At 40.6% G+C, this 20602-nt stretch overlaps 1 protein-coding gene across 1 annotated transcript in view; it reads right to left on the reverse strand.

Moving 5' to 3' along the window:
* Positions 1-286: 286 nt before the first annotated feature.
* Positions 287-20602, reverse strand: part of PTCHD1 (patched domain containing 1) — a 46144-nt gene continuing 25828 nt past the window's right edge. The window contains exon 3 of the mRNA XM_030471005.1: positions 287-13813. Coding sequence (XP_030326865.1) covers positions 12159-13813 — 1655 coding nt within the window. The 3' untranslated portion in view covers positions 287-12158. The remainder of the gene's footprint in view (positions 13814-20602) is intronic.

Consider the following 20602-nt stretch of genomic DNA (forward strand, 5'->3'; position numbering starts at 1 on the left):
TTGGCATAGCAGAATAAGCTAATGGGAGGGAGAGGATAGATTCTCAAGAAAAGAAAAAGTATTAAGGGTTTGGAGCATTTTTATTTCTGATTTTCTTCCCCTTAGCAGTTACAGAAATATATCTGAAGTAATCAAAGTCGGCAGAGATCACAGTTCATTTAGGAATACGATTTCTTTTCACGCTCACTGAGAGCAGGCAAATGGACAAACCTTGCATGATCAGTTTTTACCTGAAGCGCTGGGTCATATTTTGATAAGGGTAAAAATATACCACTTGATGAAATGCTGATTCTCCAAACCACTTACCATCCTCACACAGCGAAGGTCAACTGCCAAGGTTTTATAGATATACTCTGGTCATGATTTGCTTGCTTGCTTCTTTAAATTGTACTCCATGTGCTTTTTCACATTCATTCCCTCTAATTCTTTTCAGAAGGCTTGAATAGAGCTACTTTAGCTTCACATTTAGAGCTTATAAAAATATTTGCTGGGAACAATTTTTGTATTTTGTTTGGCCTATTTAAAGCAAATTGTTTTTTTCAGGTAGATTAGAATTTGTATAGATTTTTTGCCATTATTCTGTGAAATACATGTATTTGATATGCATTTTAGGAATGGGGATAGCCATAAAGGATGATCCTTGACTACTTGAGATTGAGGATTGGCCACCTAAGTATGGTTTATATTTGCTCATTGGCTGACTTAATGTATTTTAATGGGAACTATGTCTAAAGAAACAATTCTGGTTTTGAATGATGTGTGAGCACTAGGGCACTGGCGACATTACACATAAACCATACCAAGAAGTTAAAAACTGTAGAGAGGTTCTGGACTTTGATGATCTTTGCCTGGCTTTATTTTCCCTTGATCAGCAGATTTTGTGATGATGTTTAGCTGATTCTGCATTCAAATCCGTTTTTTGCTATTGTTTGCATTTACTATTGCCTTCCTGTGAAGTGCTGCTCACCTGCAGTTCTTTTGACCCTGGCTGATGGATTTAGAGCTCAATACCTCAATACCTTCCTTCCCTTTGGCAGCATTTTGAAATAAGGTTGGTGGTTATCTGCCTTACTAGGGAACTATTTACTACTTTACTGTTCTATAAAACGATTGTATCCGAACACAGGTACTCCACTGATTTGATACTGGGCATACTGCTACCTGGCTCCGTGACAAGGCTGAGACATTAAAGAAGAAAGTCAGAAAAGATACATTTTCTCAGCTCACCTTCTGCCTCTCCCCTCCTGCACTGAAGTTCTTGTAAATGATTTTATATGCTTCAAATTTGTCAGACTCAGTAAGACTTTCCTATCAGAACAAAGGTAAAAATGTGAACTTTTAAAGAAATCCCAGTATTTTCTGCTGACAATCTCAAATCCAACAACCCTATTCTCCTCTCCTGTTCCTTCCAGCATTTTATTTCCACTGGGCAGCATGTTTTGAAGCCAGCTGTTTGGATTATACTGAAACCCCATAATTCCTCCTGGCTTAGTAGTGGAATATTGAGCACCTTTCAAAAATTTGGTAGTGGAAAATGAGCCTCACAAAATCACTGCTAATTGAGCCTCATAAAATCAGCTGCCACTTAGCAAAAATAATGGGACTTTCACTTGCTTTCCAATTCTCTCCTTCCCGCTGTGGCCACCTTCATTTCCAAATGTACTAACAGAGGATAGAGATGGCAGGTGTGGAAAACCTTCTGGTGTGAATAAAATATTTTAAAAGATTTGTTTGATCTAAACAAAGTCTTTTTCACCAAACAGTTATCTCAATAAAGCCAGCAATATGAATCTCAGAAGAGCTGCATGGCATGAAGCCAAAGGCTGAAGGCTACCAAGCACTGGAAAAGCGCAAGCATAAATATGCCTGGATGGCATCCAGAGCACATGTACATCTTAGCACATCTACAGAGCACCGCAGAGGCTGATTATTCTTGTAAGCTTTTAAAGAACATTAAAAATATGAATGCCCTCTTTAGCACAGCTCTTTGGTGAAGGACTAAAAAAGCTTTGCCCTGCAGTAGCTCGGGTATGGGTTGTTTCCCATTATACCCATGCTGGTCTGTGCTCTCCTCTGTGTCCTAGGTCCTCAGTCACTGGGGCAGTGTCAAAGGGACTGTCTGACTTTAGAACATGGACTGACAAAACAAAACTCAGCCTTTGGCTTCAAGAGGAAGAGGAAAACAGTTGTCTGGAATGTGATGGGCAGTGCTTTAAACAAATGTTACTAGCTATAACTCCTGTGAAGTCTGTGGAGAGGTGCTGATGTACACAAAAAGTACATCATTAAAGTATTTTTCTCATCTTTTTTTTTTTTCCCCCCATTTCTCCCTTACCCAGGCTCCTCAGTTTATATCTGTTTCTTGCAGTTGTCAATAATTTAAAACTCTTACCTTATTTTCAGCCTGTTGCTGGAACAGACCACCTGAAGAGCTCTCCAGGGCTGTGAGTACATATGGGAAATTTTCTGTAACCTATAAATCAGGTTTTTATGGAGCTATCTACAATAAATTTAGGCATTTCTCATCTGAGTCAACTTTTTGTCTCCCTTGACTTTCCAGTTTCGAATATGTATTTCTCATTTTTACCTGTGAAATGTTCTCCATAAATTTATTATTTGCTTTTCACTTCAAACATTTTGGATTCTGAGATCTTGGCTTTTGAAGCACACACTGGGCAAAAAAAAGGAACTCACCGATCTTAGCAATCCTTTCCATAATTCTGAAGTCACATATCTCTGCTCCAGATTTCCCCTTTCTAAGCCAGTTCTTTTAACCTTTTTCCTGTAAATTAGATTCTTCAGGCTTGGTGTCACCACTGACTGCGAGGCAATAACTCTTTCTTTGATGGAGAGGTTTGGAGAGTGCTGAAAGTGTAGTTTAAATGGTATTCTCTCTCTCACTCTCTTTACTCTCCCTATTTTTGCAAGTTTGGCATTATAAATCTGCTGTATAACAAACATCCGCAGAGATGGTGATATTAAATATAATATGATGTCCTGACACTGAGCTTTGAATGCTTCTCCTTTCTAGATGTAATAATATATGTTATGTCACCTGTATATGCCAGAGGCATGTCAGAGCAGCAAAATGTTGCTGTCTTTCCTGTGATAACTGCTGCAGCCACCCTTTCAGTAAGATCCAAACTATTGCCAGAAATGGCTCCCATCAGAGGGGCTAGGGAGCAGGAATAATTGTGAAATTATAACACAGCTACTGCCCCTGGAGCCAACACCAGGAGATGCTCAGCAGAATCCCACCTCTCTTGCAGCAAGGGATACGGTACACTCATTGGTAAAACTGTCAATAGGCAAGTCTGGAACAGTTTGCAATAGCACACTGAGAGGAAAGAAAAGAGACGAATTTAATTGCAGATGTTCTCCACTCAGGAATCACCTTAAGAGAGCCAGTATTTCCCACTTCCCACCATAGGTAACGTGCCTGAGGGCTCACTTTGTCCAGAAAGAAAACTGATCTCATCTTCAAAAGAAAGGAAAAAAAATCCCTCCAACATATGAGCATTTTATCAGAACATATGGCTATTTCAGAAACATTAAAAGTCATCTGCTTTTCTCTAAGAAAGAGTTGCCATAAAAGTGAGGGTCCATTTGTTTTTTTTTCAGTAAGTTATGAGCCAGAATCTATTTGACTGATCTCTTTTTCTGTATGATATTATATATATATCACGCTAAAGTCTCCAGTTCTGGGCTCCAGATTAGATTATGAATGATATCCACCTTTTATTCCAAAGCAATGAGGTACTGAATCTATATCTGAATTCATATAATTAGGCAGCTGTGAATTTTTATTTTCCATACTTGGACAGACTCTGTCTTTTATTAGACAGCCTTAATACACAGTACAACTGCAAATCTTACATACGCACATATAATTTTGCTCACCCCTCATTCTACCTTAGCCCTTCCTTGGCTTTGCAACTCTGAAGTTTTTATATCATTACTCTCCCATCTGCCTGACACAATAAAATCTGAGTATTTCCCTTTCTAACAGCTCTGCATTTCTGCAGCTAGCTTCTTTATTCCTAAACTCCTCATCAACTTCTCTGTTGCTCCTCCCCTGCTGAATCATTACTAATTTCAGGACAGCTAAACTATTCTTCCTACCAGCTTTCAACTATGTTGCTGGGTTGGCTTTTCCTCCTCTTTATATGGAGCCAACTTGAGTTGGGCGTATAAAAAATACATAATTGGTGTGGGGGTGTATGCACTATATATACATTAGTGGGGCATCTCATTTTTCTGAATATAGCTGACAAATATGAAATCATTTTTACTTGTAGCATCAGTGAACAGATTGCTTATTATGAAATATAATCAGTATGTGAAGGCATATTTTCTGCAAATTGTGTTTTCTGGCATCAATTTGTTTGTATACATTTAAAATTTTGTTTCCAGCAAACTTCACCTGCGCAATTTGGCAATTTCTAGGAAGATAAGTGTCAGTCTTACTCGAAAGTATGCCTGCTCACAGAATAGAGCATATTTAAGGGGACTGAGTGTGGGCAAAGAGAATCAGAGTAGAATATTCTGCATTTATTTATAAAGTACTCCATTGTATATAGTCTGGATTACCCAGCTACGAATGTCTTTAACATGATTCTTACGTTTCCCATATGTATAAATTTTTAAGTGAACTTTTGTTCTGCTGATGGACCGTTAGATGTCTTATTTCCCAGCTCTTTCTAGCTAGGTGCTTGGCATATATTTCAGTTATTCTCTGCCGGCAAGCTCAAGTCGGCAAAACAAATCCTGTTCTCCTCAGTAAGTTCTATATTGCCATTAATCTTTACATGTTTAAGTGATAATTACAGGTTGAATGTAAACACGAGCACACATCACTCTTTTGAGTCTGTAATCCTGCCTAGTTTCTGTGTGCAAATTAGTGGTACAAATAAGGAAATGTGGTGTTTTGGAATGACAATATTCTGATTTGTGTGCAGCAGTGTGAGAACTGCACATGGAATTCAGCCTTGTCACTTGTGAATGTTTGTTGGGCTCAACTGTATTCCTCTGTAACCTAAAAATCAGACTTAACATGCCTCTATTTTGAAGATACACATAATGATGATTTTTCAGAAGAAAACATACTGATTAAACATTTGAAAAGCCTGATTTTTGTAAATTAGATCTACGGAGAATTGCGTGAAGGAGCTCTTGCTAACACAGACAAATGAGGCACACCAGTCTTGTATGGGAGTTTTGCCCTTTGAGTTCCTGTGCAGTGCTTAGATGTAGCCTCTTTTACATTAGATTAGCAATTAGAAAATGGATGTAATTTGATTTTCTGTTTCAGACAGAATTTTTGCCAACAGTGCTTGTGGATCCTGAATTTAAGGCAACACAAAAAAGAATGACTGGAAGGGACAAGGCCAGGAGCTGTAACAGGTGGCAGGAGTCACCTTTAAATTGCAGACCCAAAATTCCCATTAAACTGAAGTGGCCTTAAGCCCTTGGCAGGCAAAACCCCATTAGCTCTCAGGCCTGCTAGTGTTTGCAGTGACTGGGTTTTGGTCTGGCTCACCTGCTTTTTATAGTAAACGGATTCTTATTTAATTGTTGCAACCAGGTGTAAAAAAGCAGATGTAAATATCATCTTTGTTCCTAGGCATGGTGGTTTGTTTTTTCATTGAACCAGTTGGTTCAGGGTTGCTGCTCTCCTTCCCCAAAATATTGGGAAAAGTTGTAAATGGGTGGTCTACCTGAGTGCGGGAAGAGTATGATAGACCACAGTCATGGGAAGATCCTGTGGCAGTCGCTGTGGGAGTAAGGAGTGTGGGTCTAGGAGCGTGGGTCTCCCAGTGATGATGTGGCTTCCTAAGTCTGGGGATGCTAAGGTGTTGGTAAGAAACTTTTAACAGTAAGTATTCTGTTCAATAGTAATACTTCAGGTCTACCTACCATATCTCAGTAGGTCTAGTTCTTGTCTGAGCAGATGATAACCCTAAATTTTTGATCAAATCAGTTTGAGATTTTACCTTATATCTTGGTTTGCCTGCTCAGGTTGAGGTTCTGCTGCTGGATTAGCTAGGAACTCCCTGCAAAAAGGGTATGGATCCCACTGACATGGAAATGAATAGATATGAAGTGAATGCATTTTCCCTGCGCTTGCTGCTGAGCATTGTGCAGCCTGGGACAAGAGGGACTACTGGAGAAGGACATCTCTGATGTTGGAGAGGACACACAGACAGATTATTTGGATTAGGCCAGGCAAATCAGTTTGTTAGGTTGGTGATGGCATGGGATTTGTATAGCAGTTTGGGAGCACAGGAAGCAAAGAGAGAGACAGCCGTTTTATTTTAGGCTTATGCTATACATTGAGATTCATTATACAATTTTTTTCCCTAAATTAATACAAAAATAGTAAAAATAGGTTAAAAAAAACCCAAACGAAAACCCCTGACATCTTGCAAGCCATTTATTTGACGCACAGTTTAAGACTTCTTGGAGTTTAAATAATCTAGAATTATTTATGCTGATATTTTTCCTTTTCCCAAATTAAAAAAGATGATGACTTGCAGAACGCCAATGACATCAGACCATCTCTTGCCTGAGAAGCAGCTGCCCCAGGCAGCCACAGGTGATGCTGAGGTGCCCTCTCTCCAGGCAGGAAGCTGTGCCAGGACCACGACAGGGTGAGCGGTGGCATGTTGGGGCATGCTGCCCTGCTCCAACCTATGCACCATGGGCAGGAATACATATGTGAATTCTGCCCCCGGGATGCCTTTGCCATGTCTTTCTCAAAAACACCCCACAGTTTGGAGCTAGAGCTCCTTCCTGTTCTCTAATGAAACTGGGGAGGGGGTGAAGGGAGATAAGGTTTCCCTACCCCTGCACCGGGCTGGAGTCCCTGGGGGTGCCCTGCTGCGATGGTGTGGTGCCTAGCCTATGGGTGGAAGATGCTGCCCACCTTTGGGGAGGGGAAGGGGCTCTCTCACCCCCATGCCCCCTTCTCATCGCACTTGTGTGTATCCCAGGAAGGCTTACTTATTTTGAAATATTTATAAGAAAATAAATGACAAGTAGTTTTAGTGATAAATGTAGGGATAAAGCCATGGAAGAAATACTTTGCCCCTACATAGCTAATTGTACAACTTGGTTTGTATGGACTGGGGTTTTAACACCCATAAATGCCGGGGGAAAAAAAGCTGTGGGTAATCCTTTCTGACCAAGGTCTTCCAAAAAGTGGCTACTCATGGGGTTCAGGCCTTGCCACGCAAGCTCTGTTCAGCAAACCCCAGCAGCACTGTCATAATGTGAGGCACACAAAGAGCTAGCTGTGTGTGCATGGGAGCTCCTACATGCTGTGGGCTGCACACGCCCTGAGAGCTGCCAGGCTGGACTGTGGGACAGGGACATGGGAAATGACCCTGCTGCAGTGGCTGGTCTGGCATCTCCCATGCCACACAGCAGAGCTGCCCCTGCCTCTCTGTGCTCCCAGCCACATGAGAGTAGCTACAGTAACTGGGGGTCCACAGCGAACCCCAGGCTAACTCTGCTTCACTTCCCTGCATCTCCTTGAACATGCTATCTGCTTCCAAAGTTAACAATTAGGCAAAACACTGGTTTGCTAAGTTTTGAAGCAACTGGTTCTTCTTCCACAAAGCCCACTTGCTAAAGAGCTGTTTCTGTCTTTCTCACTGTTTTCAAGAGAAGTCATGGTCTTCCTTCTGACTCTCCCGAACTCTGCCCAGTTGTGCCGCCACTCTGTTTTGTTTTTCTCTTGGAATAATAAAAATAAACAAGGTGTTGGCTGAGGTGGGATTTGGAAGCTCACAGGAGGACAGTCAGCCTAGAGAAGAGCATTTAAAAGTACACCTTTCAATTTATAGTACACATTTTACCTGAATTCAGCGCTGGCTCAGAAAGCTTCTGAGAGCAGATGCGAATCCTCACGTGGCTCAATGTAACCTCAGGCCACTTTGGTACTGTTTTCCCTCCAGGTTCATGCAGTTGACCATGATAAATGTGTTTGCTTGTCTTTGGAAAAGAAGTTCTTTTTCTTTGCCAGATAGCTTTTTCTCAACCTTCACAGCTCTAATTTTAATCTAACTAGAACATTTTCACATAAAGCTTTGGGCAGAAAATTCTGGTTTCATCGATTAATTTTTATAGCATAGTTATTCCAGTTATACCAACTTTTCGCTCTTCATTTTTTTCCTCTCATTAGAATACTTGTAAATCGAAAATGAACTTGTGCTAAGACAACATTAGGAATTATGTTACAAGAAAACTGGACTGATCTAGATGGTCATATGCACTCAGGCTGGTTCTTTTTCCCCACGCTTACCCTGTAGTAAAAATATACTGTACACTATACCTTACTGTATGGAAATTGTAATGTTTGTAGAAGATACATGTGCCCAGTGAGCCACAGTCCTATATAGTCTTGTTAGCCTTAGCTTAAATTTTTGCTGTTAGATTTTAATTAGTGCCTGACAGTGTATCATACTCTGTTCTACTCTCTGAATTTATACAAAAATTGGGTCATCTGTATTGCAAATAAAACCACAGTGATACCTGGGTTAAAAAGCCACTTAAGATTATGACAAAAAACTGTTTAAGCCTAGGTAGTCTTCCAAAATGGAGATTCATCAGTAAGGGTAAAATCTGATGCACAGTTAGCCATTGGGGGAGCTTTGGACTGAGACAGAGCACAGCATCTGCATCTATTAATCAATTGGCGCAGTGAGGACCAGTTGACTTTGGTGAAGATAATAGCTCCAGAGGAAAAAGTCAAAGAGGAGGAAGGCCAAAGTGGATTAGCATAGTCTGAAACTGAGAACATGCTGTTTCTGGTTTCTGTTGAGGTATTCAAGCCTCTCCTGTAGAGAAGGAGTATTTGGTGCATCGCTCAGACGCCTCAGGATTCAGGCAGAAATCTCACAGACCTGGGCTGAGTATGCCTTGGACATTTTCATGGCTTTACCTCACTAAGCCTGAAGGTGGAGAGTAGGCTGGCAGATTGAGGTGAAACACAGTGAAAAATGTACGGTGGTTGTTTTTGGCTTTTCTTTGGGGAAGCTTCAGAGACTGCCTCCTGCCTGTCCTGTCCTTCCCTGGGCACAGCTCCTCTTCCCCCTCCCAGTACAAGGCAAACAGTAGGAGTTACTAGTTACTCATGAGGTAACATGGCACTGGTGGGAAGAATCTGCCTTTAAAAAGATTTTTGGAATGGGGCGGGCAAACATTCTTCGGAAAAGATTTAAATGTCATGTGCTCTGCCTTGGGGCAAGGGAATGGGCTGCATGACTGCTCACCCTGTCTTCTGTGGACTCCCAGGCATGCCCTGTAGCACTTTGCCATTGGAGCACCTCTACATTCTTTTTTGTGACAGGTTTGGTGATAGAGGAGTAACTTTATCGCTGGTTTTATCACCTTTCTCGAAGATCTCTGAAGGCCTCACATGCTGAGATTTAATGAGATCTGTGAAACTACAAGCTTGTCTTTGGACATCTCTTTAAAGATGCTCCTATCTATGCATTTCAATTAGATGTGAAGAGGTTTATGGTAGCCATCTTGCGTCTGGTGTTTGCAAGTGACAGCATCAGGGATAGAAGAGGTGTAAAATCAGTGTTAGCCATGTATTCCTCTCTGCAGTGTACAAACAACCTCTTTCACACATCTTCCATTTTCAGGTGTCCCACAAGCCAGTAGATTGCTGCTGCCAAAAGCAGTTTGTATTATTTCCTCTGTAACTCTCAACTAATTTGCTAATGCCCTCAGAAGTTTAAAAGCCACTACAGCTGCCTGTTGACAGCCAGGAGATAAGGTGACTGTTATTCAAATGACATAATAACCATCACATAAAATCTACAGTGAAGTATTACTTAAGGAATAATTTTTGGCTGAAAAACATAGCCTCAGGCCTGAGTCTAAGGAAAACAGGGGAAACAGATCTTTCCCGTAGCCCCACATTCATTTGGCTGTCTTCAAGGTGTCCGTCTGATTTCTGCCAAGGCTGAAGTTGTTACAGCTTCCCAGCAGCAAATGTTGTTTGTTCAAGCAAAGAGCCTGTGCGTTTCTGGACACAGCTTCCTTTCCTTCTGGTCAGAGAAGGGACTTATCCAGGGGAAAATAAACGTTGCCAACTGCACCACTGACTTGTTTTGCTAATCAGTGTGTAACATTTTGCTTCAGGACAAAATATCTGGTTATCTTATTTTCTGCTAGGAAGGAAGCTTCAGAAGTATCTCTTTGCTTGAAAATGAATATTCACTAGGTGGCATTTGCGGGTTTTGCACAGGGCATTTTGGGGGATGACTGGGATTGGATGCTAAAGAGAAGTTTCATGCAATGAAGCATACCCTGGGTTTGTGACCCTGTGGTACGTACTAATCACTGCATGGAGAACAGGCAGCCTCCTGAGCCACAGCGCTCCCAGAGGTCCAAGCCCCATGGCTCCTGCAATATCCCTTCATGCTCCAGATGCTGTCATTGAGGCAAACACTTTGCCAACTGCTGAGAACTTTTCAAGTGCTCTTACTTTCTGGGTGAGCTGTGAAAAGGAGTCAGGTTGCAATACATTCATCTTGAACCAAAAAGCAATGGTCCGTACATCATATATTCATGAGACCACCCGACACACCAGCCAGCTTTCTGCAACTGGGTTTTCACAAGCAATGTATAGTCAGAATACTCTCAGCAAAACCTACAGAATTGGCTTATATAACCCCACTGGGGTTCAACCTCATGATAAAACCTCACAGTAATGAGCCTGTTGCTTTTAAGGGTGGAGGGGGTGGAGGAGGAACGAGATGCTGCTTTATCTGTATTACTCCACATCACAGATGCTGACAGAATTATTGATTTAGAACTCACAGCTCCAAAAAGACTCAGTAATGCAATATTTTTAAGTTTTGGTTTGTTTGTTTTGGTTTGGTTTTTTTCCTTCTCTCAGATGTGATGTTTTCAATAGGCCCCTTTGGGGACGTTGTTAAACTTGTGGTTGCTAAACCGCAGTCCCAACCTTGGGTGTTTTCCATACAACTCTGATGGTCGACTGTCTCTTGGAAGAGCCCATAGCTGCAAGGCCTGTTGCTTTACAGGTACTCTGGGAAGATTGAGGGATTAAGTTATACGTTATGTAAAACTACCCACTAATCCTCTTAGTGTGCATTACCAGTGAATGGCCTGAAATAGGCTCTCACTAGAAGAGCCCTAACATTCACTTTCTTGATGACATTTTAGTATTTGAGGTTTGTGTCATGGATTTCGGTGCTGAAATATTCAGTACACCATCTTCTGTCTGCTGCTAGATCCACTCATGTGTTAGTAGAGTGCTAACAAAATTACAGTTGGTAAAGCAGATTACATGTTTAACTAGAAGCGAGACATGTATAAAATAAAATTATATATTTTCTAGAGTGACAGAGTCACTGGGATTTTTTTTCTTTTTTTTTTTTGTTCTTTTTTGTTTTTATAAGAAAAAGAAACAGCTATAAAACCATGATTAAAAATGTTACAAGGGATGATTTACATTTTAAAATAATGATATTTTTAGGAAAAAAGAAGTGATTTATAACATGAAAGTGTTTGGAACACATTTGGTTGCTGTGTACTGCCTTCTTTCCCAGTACAGTTTGCTATCTTTTACACAGTCTTGCATAAATGTTTAAATTAGGGGAGAAAAGAAAAATTAAATGTGATGGCTAAGACCTATAAGAGCTGACTCACTGACTTGAGTTATTGCTGTGCAGAAAGTTTGTAAAGCCTTTACATCCAGCGAACATTTAGTGCTACTTCAGCCTTGACAGTTGACCTTTCAGTCTGATTTGGTTTAGCCACAATAATTGCAGCATCTGCAGTACAGACCACGCAGACGGCTGCTTAAGAACCCAACTTCTCTCATTAGATCTTACTCCATGCATCTGAAATTCAACCCCCCTTTGCATGCGTGTGCAAATTCTCTCGTAATACCTGTTATAGGAGCTGAGCAAGGTACAATCCCCCCCAGCTCTTTAAAAAAAAATTTTTTCATTTCTCCCATCATTTTGAATCTTCCTGCATTTAGCTTAGAGGGGGGGGAGGGAAAACATCCAAACCCCTTCCTCTCCTCAGATATTTAGTCAGTACTGGTTTCTTTTTTTCTTTTTTTTTTCTCTCAGTAAGACCTAGTGTAAAAAAAGCAACAAACAAACAAGTTAGACTGTTGTAATTTGGTCAACCACTCGGGTGCTATCCATATCCACCATTTCAACACACTCTATTTCCTCACGGTTTTCGGGATTCTTCTTCTCTTTCCTCTTCTTCTTGGATGGTGGCAGGAAAGTCAGTATCACAGGTAAAATGGCAAAGCAGTGAAAGAAGGTGACTAATGCTATTAAAAACAAGCACCTGAACAGTGTACGGGTCAGATTTGAAGGCACAGCTGCAAGAGGAATCAGACCAACAATATAGCAGAGGTAGCTCTGCAAAATAGCTACCCCATGCACTTCCAGGGCATTTTTCACCCATTTAGTTCTTGTGAACTCTTTGCCCAAGACAAAGGTCGATAACAGTGGAGCACAGTTGTCAATTGTATAATTAATTCCATAAATTAAGCACAACACAGAAATACAATCTAGTTCCACTTTCCACAAGGTCATAAAACCTATAACTCCAAATTCAACCGAGGCAACAGTTAGAGTGAGCCAGACATTGATCAGAGAGTCTGCCACGAGGAATGCAGAGAAGAAGAGCAGAAATAAAGCACTAATGCAGGAGTTTTGTAAAGGTGCTCCCACTGAAGAAGCATAACGATCCATGTACACAAATGATGGATTGAAAACAATGAATTTCACCTTGGAGGTGAGAGAGAGCTTCCTCAGGGTCTCCAAGAGGTCATAAAGTTCTTCCCTCTTGGTTTCCATTGTCTTGGCCACCAAGAACATCCTGGAGGCCACGACATCAACTTCGTTGTTGTATTTCTTGGAAAAGATGATATCCTCTGAAAAATGGGCAAACTGAGGGGTCTTCAGGAAGGAGTTCCTCAACATATCAGTGAAATTCTTCTTGGGCAATCCAGTAGATATGTTGAGTTTCCTAAGGTAATTTAAGTAGCTTTCAAACCAAGATATCCTCACAAAGCCCTTGGTATACTCCAGCACATCCTCCTGGACACTGGTATTCCAGTACTCAATCGACTCATAGATGTAGAACCCAATCACTGGGCTGTAGTTACTGAAATACTTCTGCTGGGCAGTTGTATACTCAATGGTCCGTGTCGCGGTCGCTACGATGTTGCTCAGGTCTGACCCTTCACTGACCTGCAGGTAGCCCATTAAGGCAAAGGAAATATAAACAAGGTAAAAGAGAACTACAAAAGGCTTGACGTAAGTGTTTGTTATCCAGTCACAATAATAGCGTTTCAGGAACCACACCAAAAGATGACTCTCATAAGTGTTCGTTTCCTCTGAATCATCTGTGTCCTCGCTGAATTTGGCTGTCAGAAGAAACCTATACCATGCAGGCTTCTCTTGCAATACCTCTGGCTTTGGCACCTTTCTGCAGAAGATACTATGCTGGTAGTTGTTTTCTATATAGCCAGTAAACACCAGGCTGGAACCATAAAAGGAGAGTACATAGAGGTAGTTGAAGAAAATTGCAATACAGGAATTGCAGCAGAAAATCCTGGCTGCTTCAATGTTAGTGAAGGGGCTGGCACCTATTCCAAAAGTGACCAGGTACATGGCAGTGGTGAGAGAAAACGAGAGCATGGAGTCTGCAAATACAGCTGCAGTCCTCTCTTTAACGTGTTGGTCTTCTCTAGTTTTTCTCCAGGAGGATAACATTTCAAAAGTCCCATATAACCCATGACCTACAATAGAGAACAAAGCGAGTGTTTAAAGTACTCAAATCAACATGTGGAAAAACATAACGTGGACATGCTATAAGACTCAAAGGAGACACAGCTGGCTGTTACCAGTGCTTGAAGCAAACGTCCTGCAGAAGAGAGAAATTATTATGGAGGTCTAAGCCACAGGAGTGCATTTGCCACCTGACTATCAAACCTTACTGCCAGAGCTTGAGAAGAGTTCTGCATCGCTGGTGCAGGGTTGATGGGTTAAAGAAAAAGGATTTTTTTTTCTGGTTGGCTGTTTCGTTTCATTATTTCGGTGCGCCTGTGATGGAAGATGCTTTGAAATTAGTTTTCCCTGGTGATGGGATCTGACCTGTGGTGAAAACAAAGAAATACAACCTTGAAGTGCCTTATGCTGGAAGCAGAGCATTAGTTGGCTGTTTTGTGGAAAATCTGTAAAAAATAAAACTTCCATACAAGCTGAAAATTGTCAGTTAAATCAGTTACTGATTTCTCCACCTTCTATACAAATTTTCCATCAGGAAAAAGAAATCCTAGAAACAGAACAAACTAAAAAAGCACAAATAAATTTTAGAGATGCAGAATGGTAGAGCTGATATGGAACTGCTTAAGGCATTAGTCTTCTTACTTTACTATATTTAAGGGTTTGTAAAATCAAATACAGCTCTACTTTTCTTGGCAGTTCCTACATTTCGTAATTAACTCTTAAAATGGATACAGCAGTCATGAAAGGAAGACCTGCAGACCTAGAATCCTGTGTTTACCCCCCAAGTGCAGGTAAAACAGGAAAAGAACATGGGTTCATCTTAATCCCTGGTTGGTCATCTTCTTTTTACAGTTTCTATTTCGTGATTGATAACCAAGGTGCATTTGGAGGACACAGACCTCTGCTCTCTCATAGTGGACCTGAGCTGGGAACACAGCCATCAACCAGCTATCAGGTGAGAGTGGCTGAGATAAAACTAGTTTGATATTTTACACAGAGAAGAACACAAAAGTACAGTCTTTGCATCACACCTAAAATGTAAGACACTAATATTTTCTCACAGTAATTCACATCATGTTCATCTTTTCTTAATAGTTCCTTTCCATCTGATCCCACCTTTTTTACCGCCTTTAATTACTCCTCCTTATTCTTTTGCTGTTTTTCCTGTCCCCTGTCTACCTCTCTGGTCTGCTCTTGCATTATCTTCAGAAATTCCCAAAAGCCAGTCCACGGTGTTTTGTTCTTACCCATTCCCTGATAACATTAGCTAAAATGATCAGTGCTAAATTAGTTGCAGATGACACTGAAATGCAATCACTGGACTTTCGAAGCTGATGCTCCAGCCAGGCGGGTCAAGGTAATTCACAGATCTCTGTTAGAATTTCAGGCTGTCTGCAGAGTACCAAAATTGCTGTATTGGCTCTGTTCTCTCCACTGTAGATGATTATCACTTTTGCCACAAGGGCTATGAATATCAGTCAAGAAACCCCTAAACTAATGAGGTATTGTGAAGAACCAGAAAACCAGCGGATACGTTAGGGGGGCTAGAACTAGATGATCTTTAAGGTCCCTTCCAACCCAAACCATTCTGTGATTCTATGATCATGTTTATTCTTTAAATGTATCATGTAGTCTAAATATTTAATTAACTTGCAAAAATAACCCTTTTGTGGTCAGTACATTTTACTGTAGTGGAAGCTGTAGCTGATTCACTCCACCCGTCCTGTGAGCAATATCCTATCTATATTTTAACAGATGGCAGAGCCGGTCAGTCTGTTAATGCTGAAAAAGGTAGGTATGGGGTATTTTATAAAGAATTCAAAACACAGAGCTCATAAGATGAGATAATAGGACAGCTGGTGTGTCTCCTTATCACGGTCATCTGGTATTTAGAATAACAAAGTCTGTGCTCTCATATATATCAGGTATCTTACCTACGTTGTTATTTGGAATCATGGCATGGACCATGAATGTCCAATTTGTAGCAATATTACAGTCCCAGTTTTGGTATGGCATTTGGCATTCATCTTAATTTTCCCAAGCAATGTTTTACAGCTGCTTTCAGAGGCCAGGTCAAGACTGCCAATTTGATAACTAGCACCGTGCCCCCTCTTAAAGCTAATGGGGAATACTGGAAGTCCCCAGACATAAAATCAAGCAAAAAGCACAATCAGTGACTGGCACCCTGTTGCTAATTATGCTTCAAATAGTTGTGTTCTAGGCCCGGTAGGGAAAGCTATTAAGCTTGCTTTCAGTGTGTTCTTTGTAAAGACAGACTGACCTTTGTTTAAATGTAACTGATCACTTGCCAAAGCAGGGAGTGAGAGGTTTAATCCATTTATGGCTCCCATAAGTCCTGCAGACAGGCTCGTCTGACAATTTCACATAGCATCATATGCATTAGCTTAGAGTGAGCAAAACAGAATAAAATGAGGTTATTGAATATTACAAATTACTTCCATCGTGAGCTTTAGCTATAGCATGTTTTTGTGAAAAAACATTACAGCGTTAATAGGCTCTTGCATAAAAACACTCAAATAGCCACATTAACTTGGAAAGCTTTTGACTTTGCAATGATAAAAAGAATTTAGAGCTAATTAAATACGATGCTGAGCATGACTTTTTAACAGGTATAAGATTTTGGATAACGTCTGATAACATGACTCCTGATACCACAGATTTTCTTTAAGTAGGAAGCATAAAACTACAATTTGCTCTTACACAATCTTTGAGACTACCCTAAAATGGAATCTGATTTAGAGAACTGCTCAAGCAAAGGCATGAAGAGGCGTCACCACATGTGCTCCACAAAGCCAACAGAAAAACATTTAGATACTCTTCTATTTTAGGACAGGTTTCTTTTGTTGTTTGCTACACAATCTGCATGGTAGGAATTGGGATTATCCTTCAACTGTAGAGTTAGTGATTCCTCTGTCCACTTGTATAATAGCTACAACATTCTCATTTACCTTTAAGAAGACAAGCCTAAATTGCCAGACTTTGCACCCTTTTTGCATCAGTGGCGCTTCAAACCTGATCCAGCATCCTCTAAAAAAAAGATTAAGCCCAAGCTTGTGCAAAAATTAGGCATGGCAGTCCAAAGATTAGCCTTATTTAACTAGAATGGGATTTACCTAACCTAATTTACTCCTCCAAATACTGACTACAAGCACAACATGGGGTGACAACCTCCAACATCATCTAACTCACTGATGCTCATGTAAGCGTAAGCCACAGAGATTATGGCAGATAGCTCCATCGAAACATTTTGTGAGAATTTATTTTACTTTTCTGTCATTTCAGAATTTCATTTTTTTGCATCCCTAAATGATATGCACTGATTACCTCTATTCCTCTTGCTGGTGCTTTGTCTACTCTATATACTAATGAGAAGAAGGCATATTTTTCTTTGCAAATAAATTCTGTAATTGCTTTAACCAATTTTCCCTTTTTAATAGAGATTAAGCCACAAATCTGTAATGATTTAGAGCAATTTGTTCATTATTCACAGTCTTTCAGTAAACAATAAATATGAACTCAAACAGCTAATGGGCTACTGGAGATCTTTTCCTGTTGACATTTGCTATTATGATTCACTGGTCGTGCCCTACAGTCAGGCCGTACAACCATGAGCTAAGAAGAAGGAGTATGTGGAAAGATAGTGGGTTTTTTTGGTTTTTTTTTTTTTGGTTTTTTTTTTTTTTTTTTTTTTGTTTGTTTGTTTTTTAAGGAAAAAGGGTTCTAAAAGGGCAAAGGAAAATGTTATGGAAATAGGAGAAAGGTATTGGACAAAATGGGGACCAAACACCTTTTTTTCCTTGTTCTTTTTCCCCACGGCTTCGCATTGTAGGACATACTCCTACCACATGTCTTGGATGACTGAGGACAGAAATTCTGGCTTTTGTAGTCAAAGGAAACAAAGCAGATAGTCACTGTTATTTCTGGGGAGCTTAATTTTTTTTTTTTTTTACAGGCTGATGTGGGCTATCTTTAACTTCAGAAGCTAATAACAATACCAGCAATAAAAACAATAAATTATGCCTAGCTTAAATACAGTGCTTTTATGAGTAGCCTGAAAATGCTATAAAGAGTTTCATTTGCCTCTTTCAGATTGAAGTCTTGCAATTACACATGCTCGCAAAATCAATGCAAAGCATGCAGGAGAGAAAAAAAGCACTTGCAGGAAGTTGTGAAAACTAAGGCAATTATTTTATCTTCCTCAAAATTATCAAATTATTTACCTCATTTTAAACAGTACTTATGTGCAGCACTTAAACTGTTCTTTTTAGTACCATTTTAAAATCTCAAAAAAGAAATTCATCCTTTCTCCTGCTGAGTGGTTATTCAAGCAAGAGGCCTTTATGAGTGGGCTTCGGCAGCCTAGGCATAAAGTTGGCTCTGCTCCTGCTTGGAAAATGGCGAGACTGAAGCGGAGAGGGCTGAAGGGATTTAAAGCAGCCCCAGAGCCTGTGAGAGGGCAGTGAAGTGACCTCCCTGTCACTGGAGTCGCAGACCAGCTCTCTATTCTCTTGGCTTAATTGCTTCCCTGAAACAAAGGCTGATGCCTGCTTTTATTGTTTAAAGATTAAGGGATATGTTCAATTTTACACTAAAATCATGTGAGGTTTTGGTCTTACTGTGATAAGATGAGGTTGGGGTATTCAAATAGACTTCTTCTGTAAGAGAATGTAAGAAGAATGGCTGAGAAAAAGGTTTGGGTTCCTCTTCTTGCAGTTTTACCCCTCTATGAAAGCAGAGAATAATAGTACACTGTGGGTCTCATTTTTTTGTTCTTACTGTTTCGAAGGTTGCATGTCTCTCTGTGTGTTTGATACTTCAGTAAAATCTCTCTGAATAAGATACCACCTACAGGCTGTGAAGTTACAGCCTTCCCTGGGGAAGGTCGCTTTTTAGGGGTAATTAATTTTATTCATCCCATTTTAACGCAGTGGCACACAAAACACTAATAATGATTGATCTCCACCTCAGTGAGCTGAATGCTGCACCACTACGTATGTTGCTCATTACTTGCCAGATTTAAGACTAATAAAGTACCAAACTGTCTTCCTAAGGGGACAGACTTCCCTAACAGCAAAGCTGGGGTATGGGGTGTTTCCCCCTTCTCAGTCACTGGTTCCTGTCCCCTACCAAAGTTTGCTGCTCCCTCATTGCTATTAATTCACCTGTTTCTAATTCAAATTGTATTAAAGGAATGGTTGGGATTTGAAACATCAGCAACCTTTTGTTTTTGTTTTGTTTTTTTTTTTTGAGGCTTACTTTTTAACCTGAAACCTTTTCTTGATGCTGCTGGCACAAAAGACTTGCTGAAATTGGGAATGAGTCATAGTAGGTTGTATGGAAGCTTTGTAAACTCAGTAGGCAAAAACTGGAAGTGGAAGCATGCTCTGACAGAGTTACCGAGGTTAAGTCTGGATTTTGATTTAAGGTTTTTGCTTGTATTGTAATGGCTGCATCCTTGTAACACTATCGGTTCAACTGGACGAATGCTGTCTCGCTTAGGTTGATTTCCTGAAATCATCCCACTGAATGGGAGCACTTGCCCGCAAGAGGAATTTAGTGTGCTGTAAAGAAGTGTGTGAATTTACAGAGGGCTAGCTACGTTGCACCAGCTTTCTTTGTGGAAATCTGTGAAGGACAGCTTGATTCACATGCGAAATGGAGTGAAATATCGTCCACAGAGACAAATATCAGACGAATTAACATGAAAGAGTTAAGACGCTATAAATTCTATCCCAGCTCTCTGCCAATGCAGGCAAGGTCTCAAGAACTGCACTTGCACAAAATTAGGACATTGGAGATCAGAATCACACTGCCGGAATTGCCCTTTCCAAAATGATACCTGTAATAACATATGATATAATGAAGGTGCAATGAATTTTCCTGACAGTATTAAAAATAACAATGTGCACTGGTCAACTCTGGGATTACTTTCCACAGTAATGTCAACAAAGAGGCTGAGATAATTTCCCCCTGCTGACTTATTTTTTCCAGTTAGATCAGTGAGCTCATCAGCTTCCATCTTCTGAAAAGCCAAGTGAGACTGCTAATCCGGACTCCCTTTGTCACAGGAGTTGCAATCAACCAGCTGTGGGCTAAATACATGACCTGCCTCATGCGGCCTCTCCCAGCAGGCATGATTTTAACTTGGAACATATAGCAAGTTCAAAGTGCTACTGAATATGCAGGCACAGCAAGAAAATTTGCATCCAGTTGAAGCAAACCTCTGGCTTCATACTCTGTTCTCTCTAAAATATTAAAATACTGCAGCTAATCGATATCCTACAGCATGCAGACAGAATTAGCACCAAGCATAACTTATACGGCAGTTTTCACTGAATTTATAGCAATTTAGTGGCATGGGTTGAGCCAAACATGGTGTTGCAACAAACTGTGGGTTACTCTAACCAATGTCTACCTTTGTGGTCCATAAACAGTGCTGCAACACCACAGTTCTGCCTCATGCATGTCAGACCTCAAGGACATCAGACATACAACTGCGGGCAGACTTGCCCATCCCAAACATTTCCACTGAGCAAAGAAAATGGACTGCAAATCCTACTCGCTTTTCCTTACCCTTGCCTGAGTGCTTCTGGGAGCCCAGTTCGCAGTGTAGAATGAAATCCTACGGGATACTAACATCCTGTATGATACTCATTTGATCAACTGTGTTTCCAGACAGCAGTGTTCATCTCAAAAGAATTGTGGCAAGGGGACTGAGGGCTGTAAACAGTTGAGCAGTCTTAAATGCATCCTCATCTGCCAAGTCCCTGCCACCCACG

The sequence above is a fragment of the Strigops habroptila genome, chromosome 2, assembly GCF_004027225.2.
Source record: "Strigops habroptila isolate Jane chromosome 2, bStrHab1.2.pri, whole genome shotgun sequence".
In the NCBI taxonomy this organism is placed as follows: domain Eukaryota; kingdom Metazoa; phylum Chordata; class Aves; order Psittaciformes; family Psittacidae; genus Strigops; species Strigops habroptila.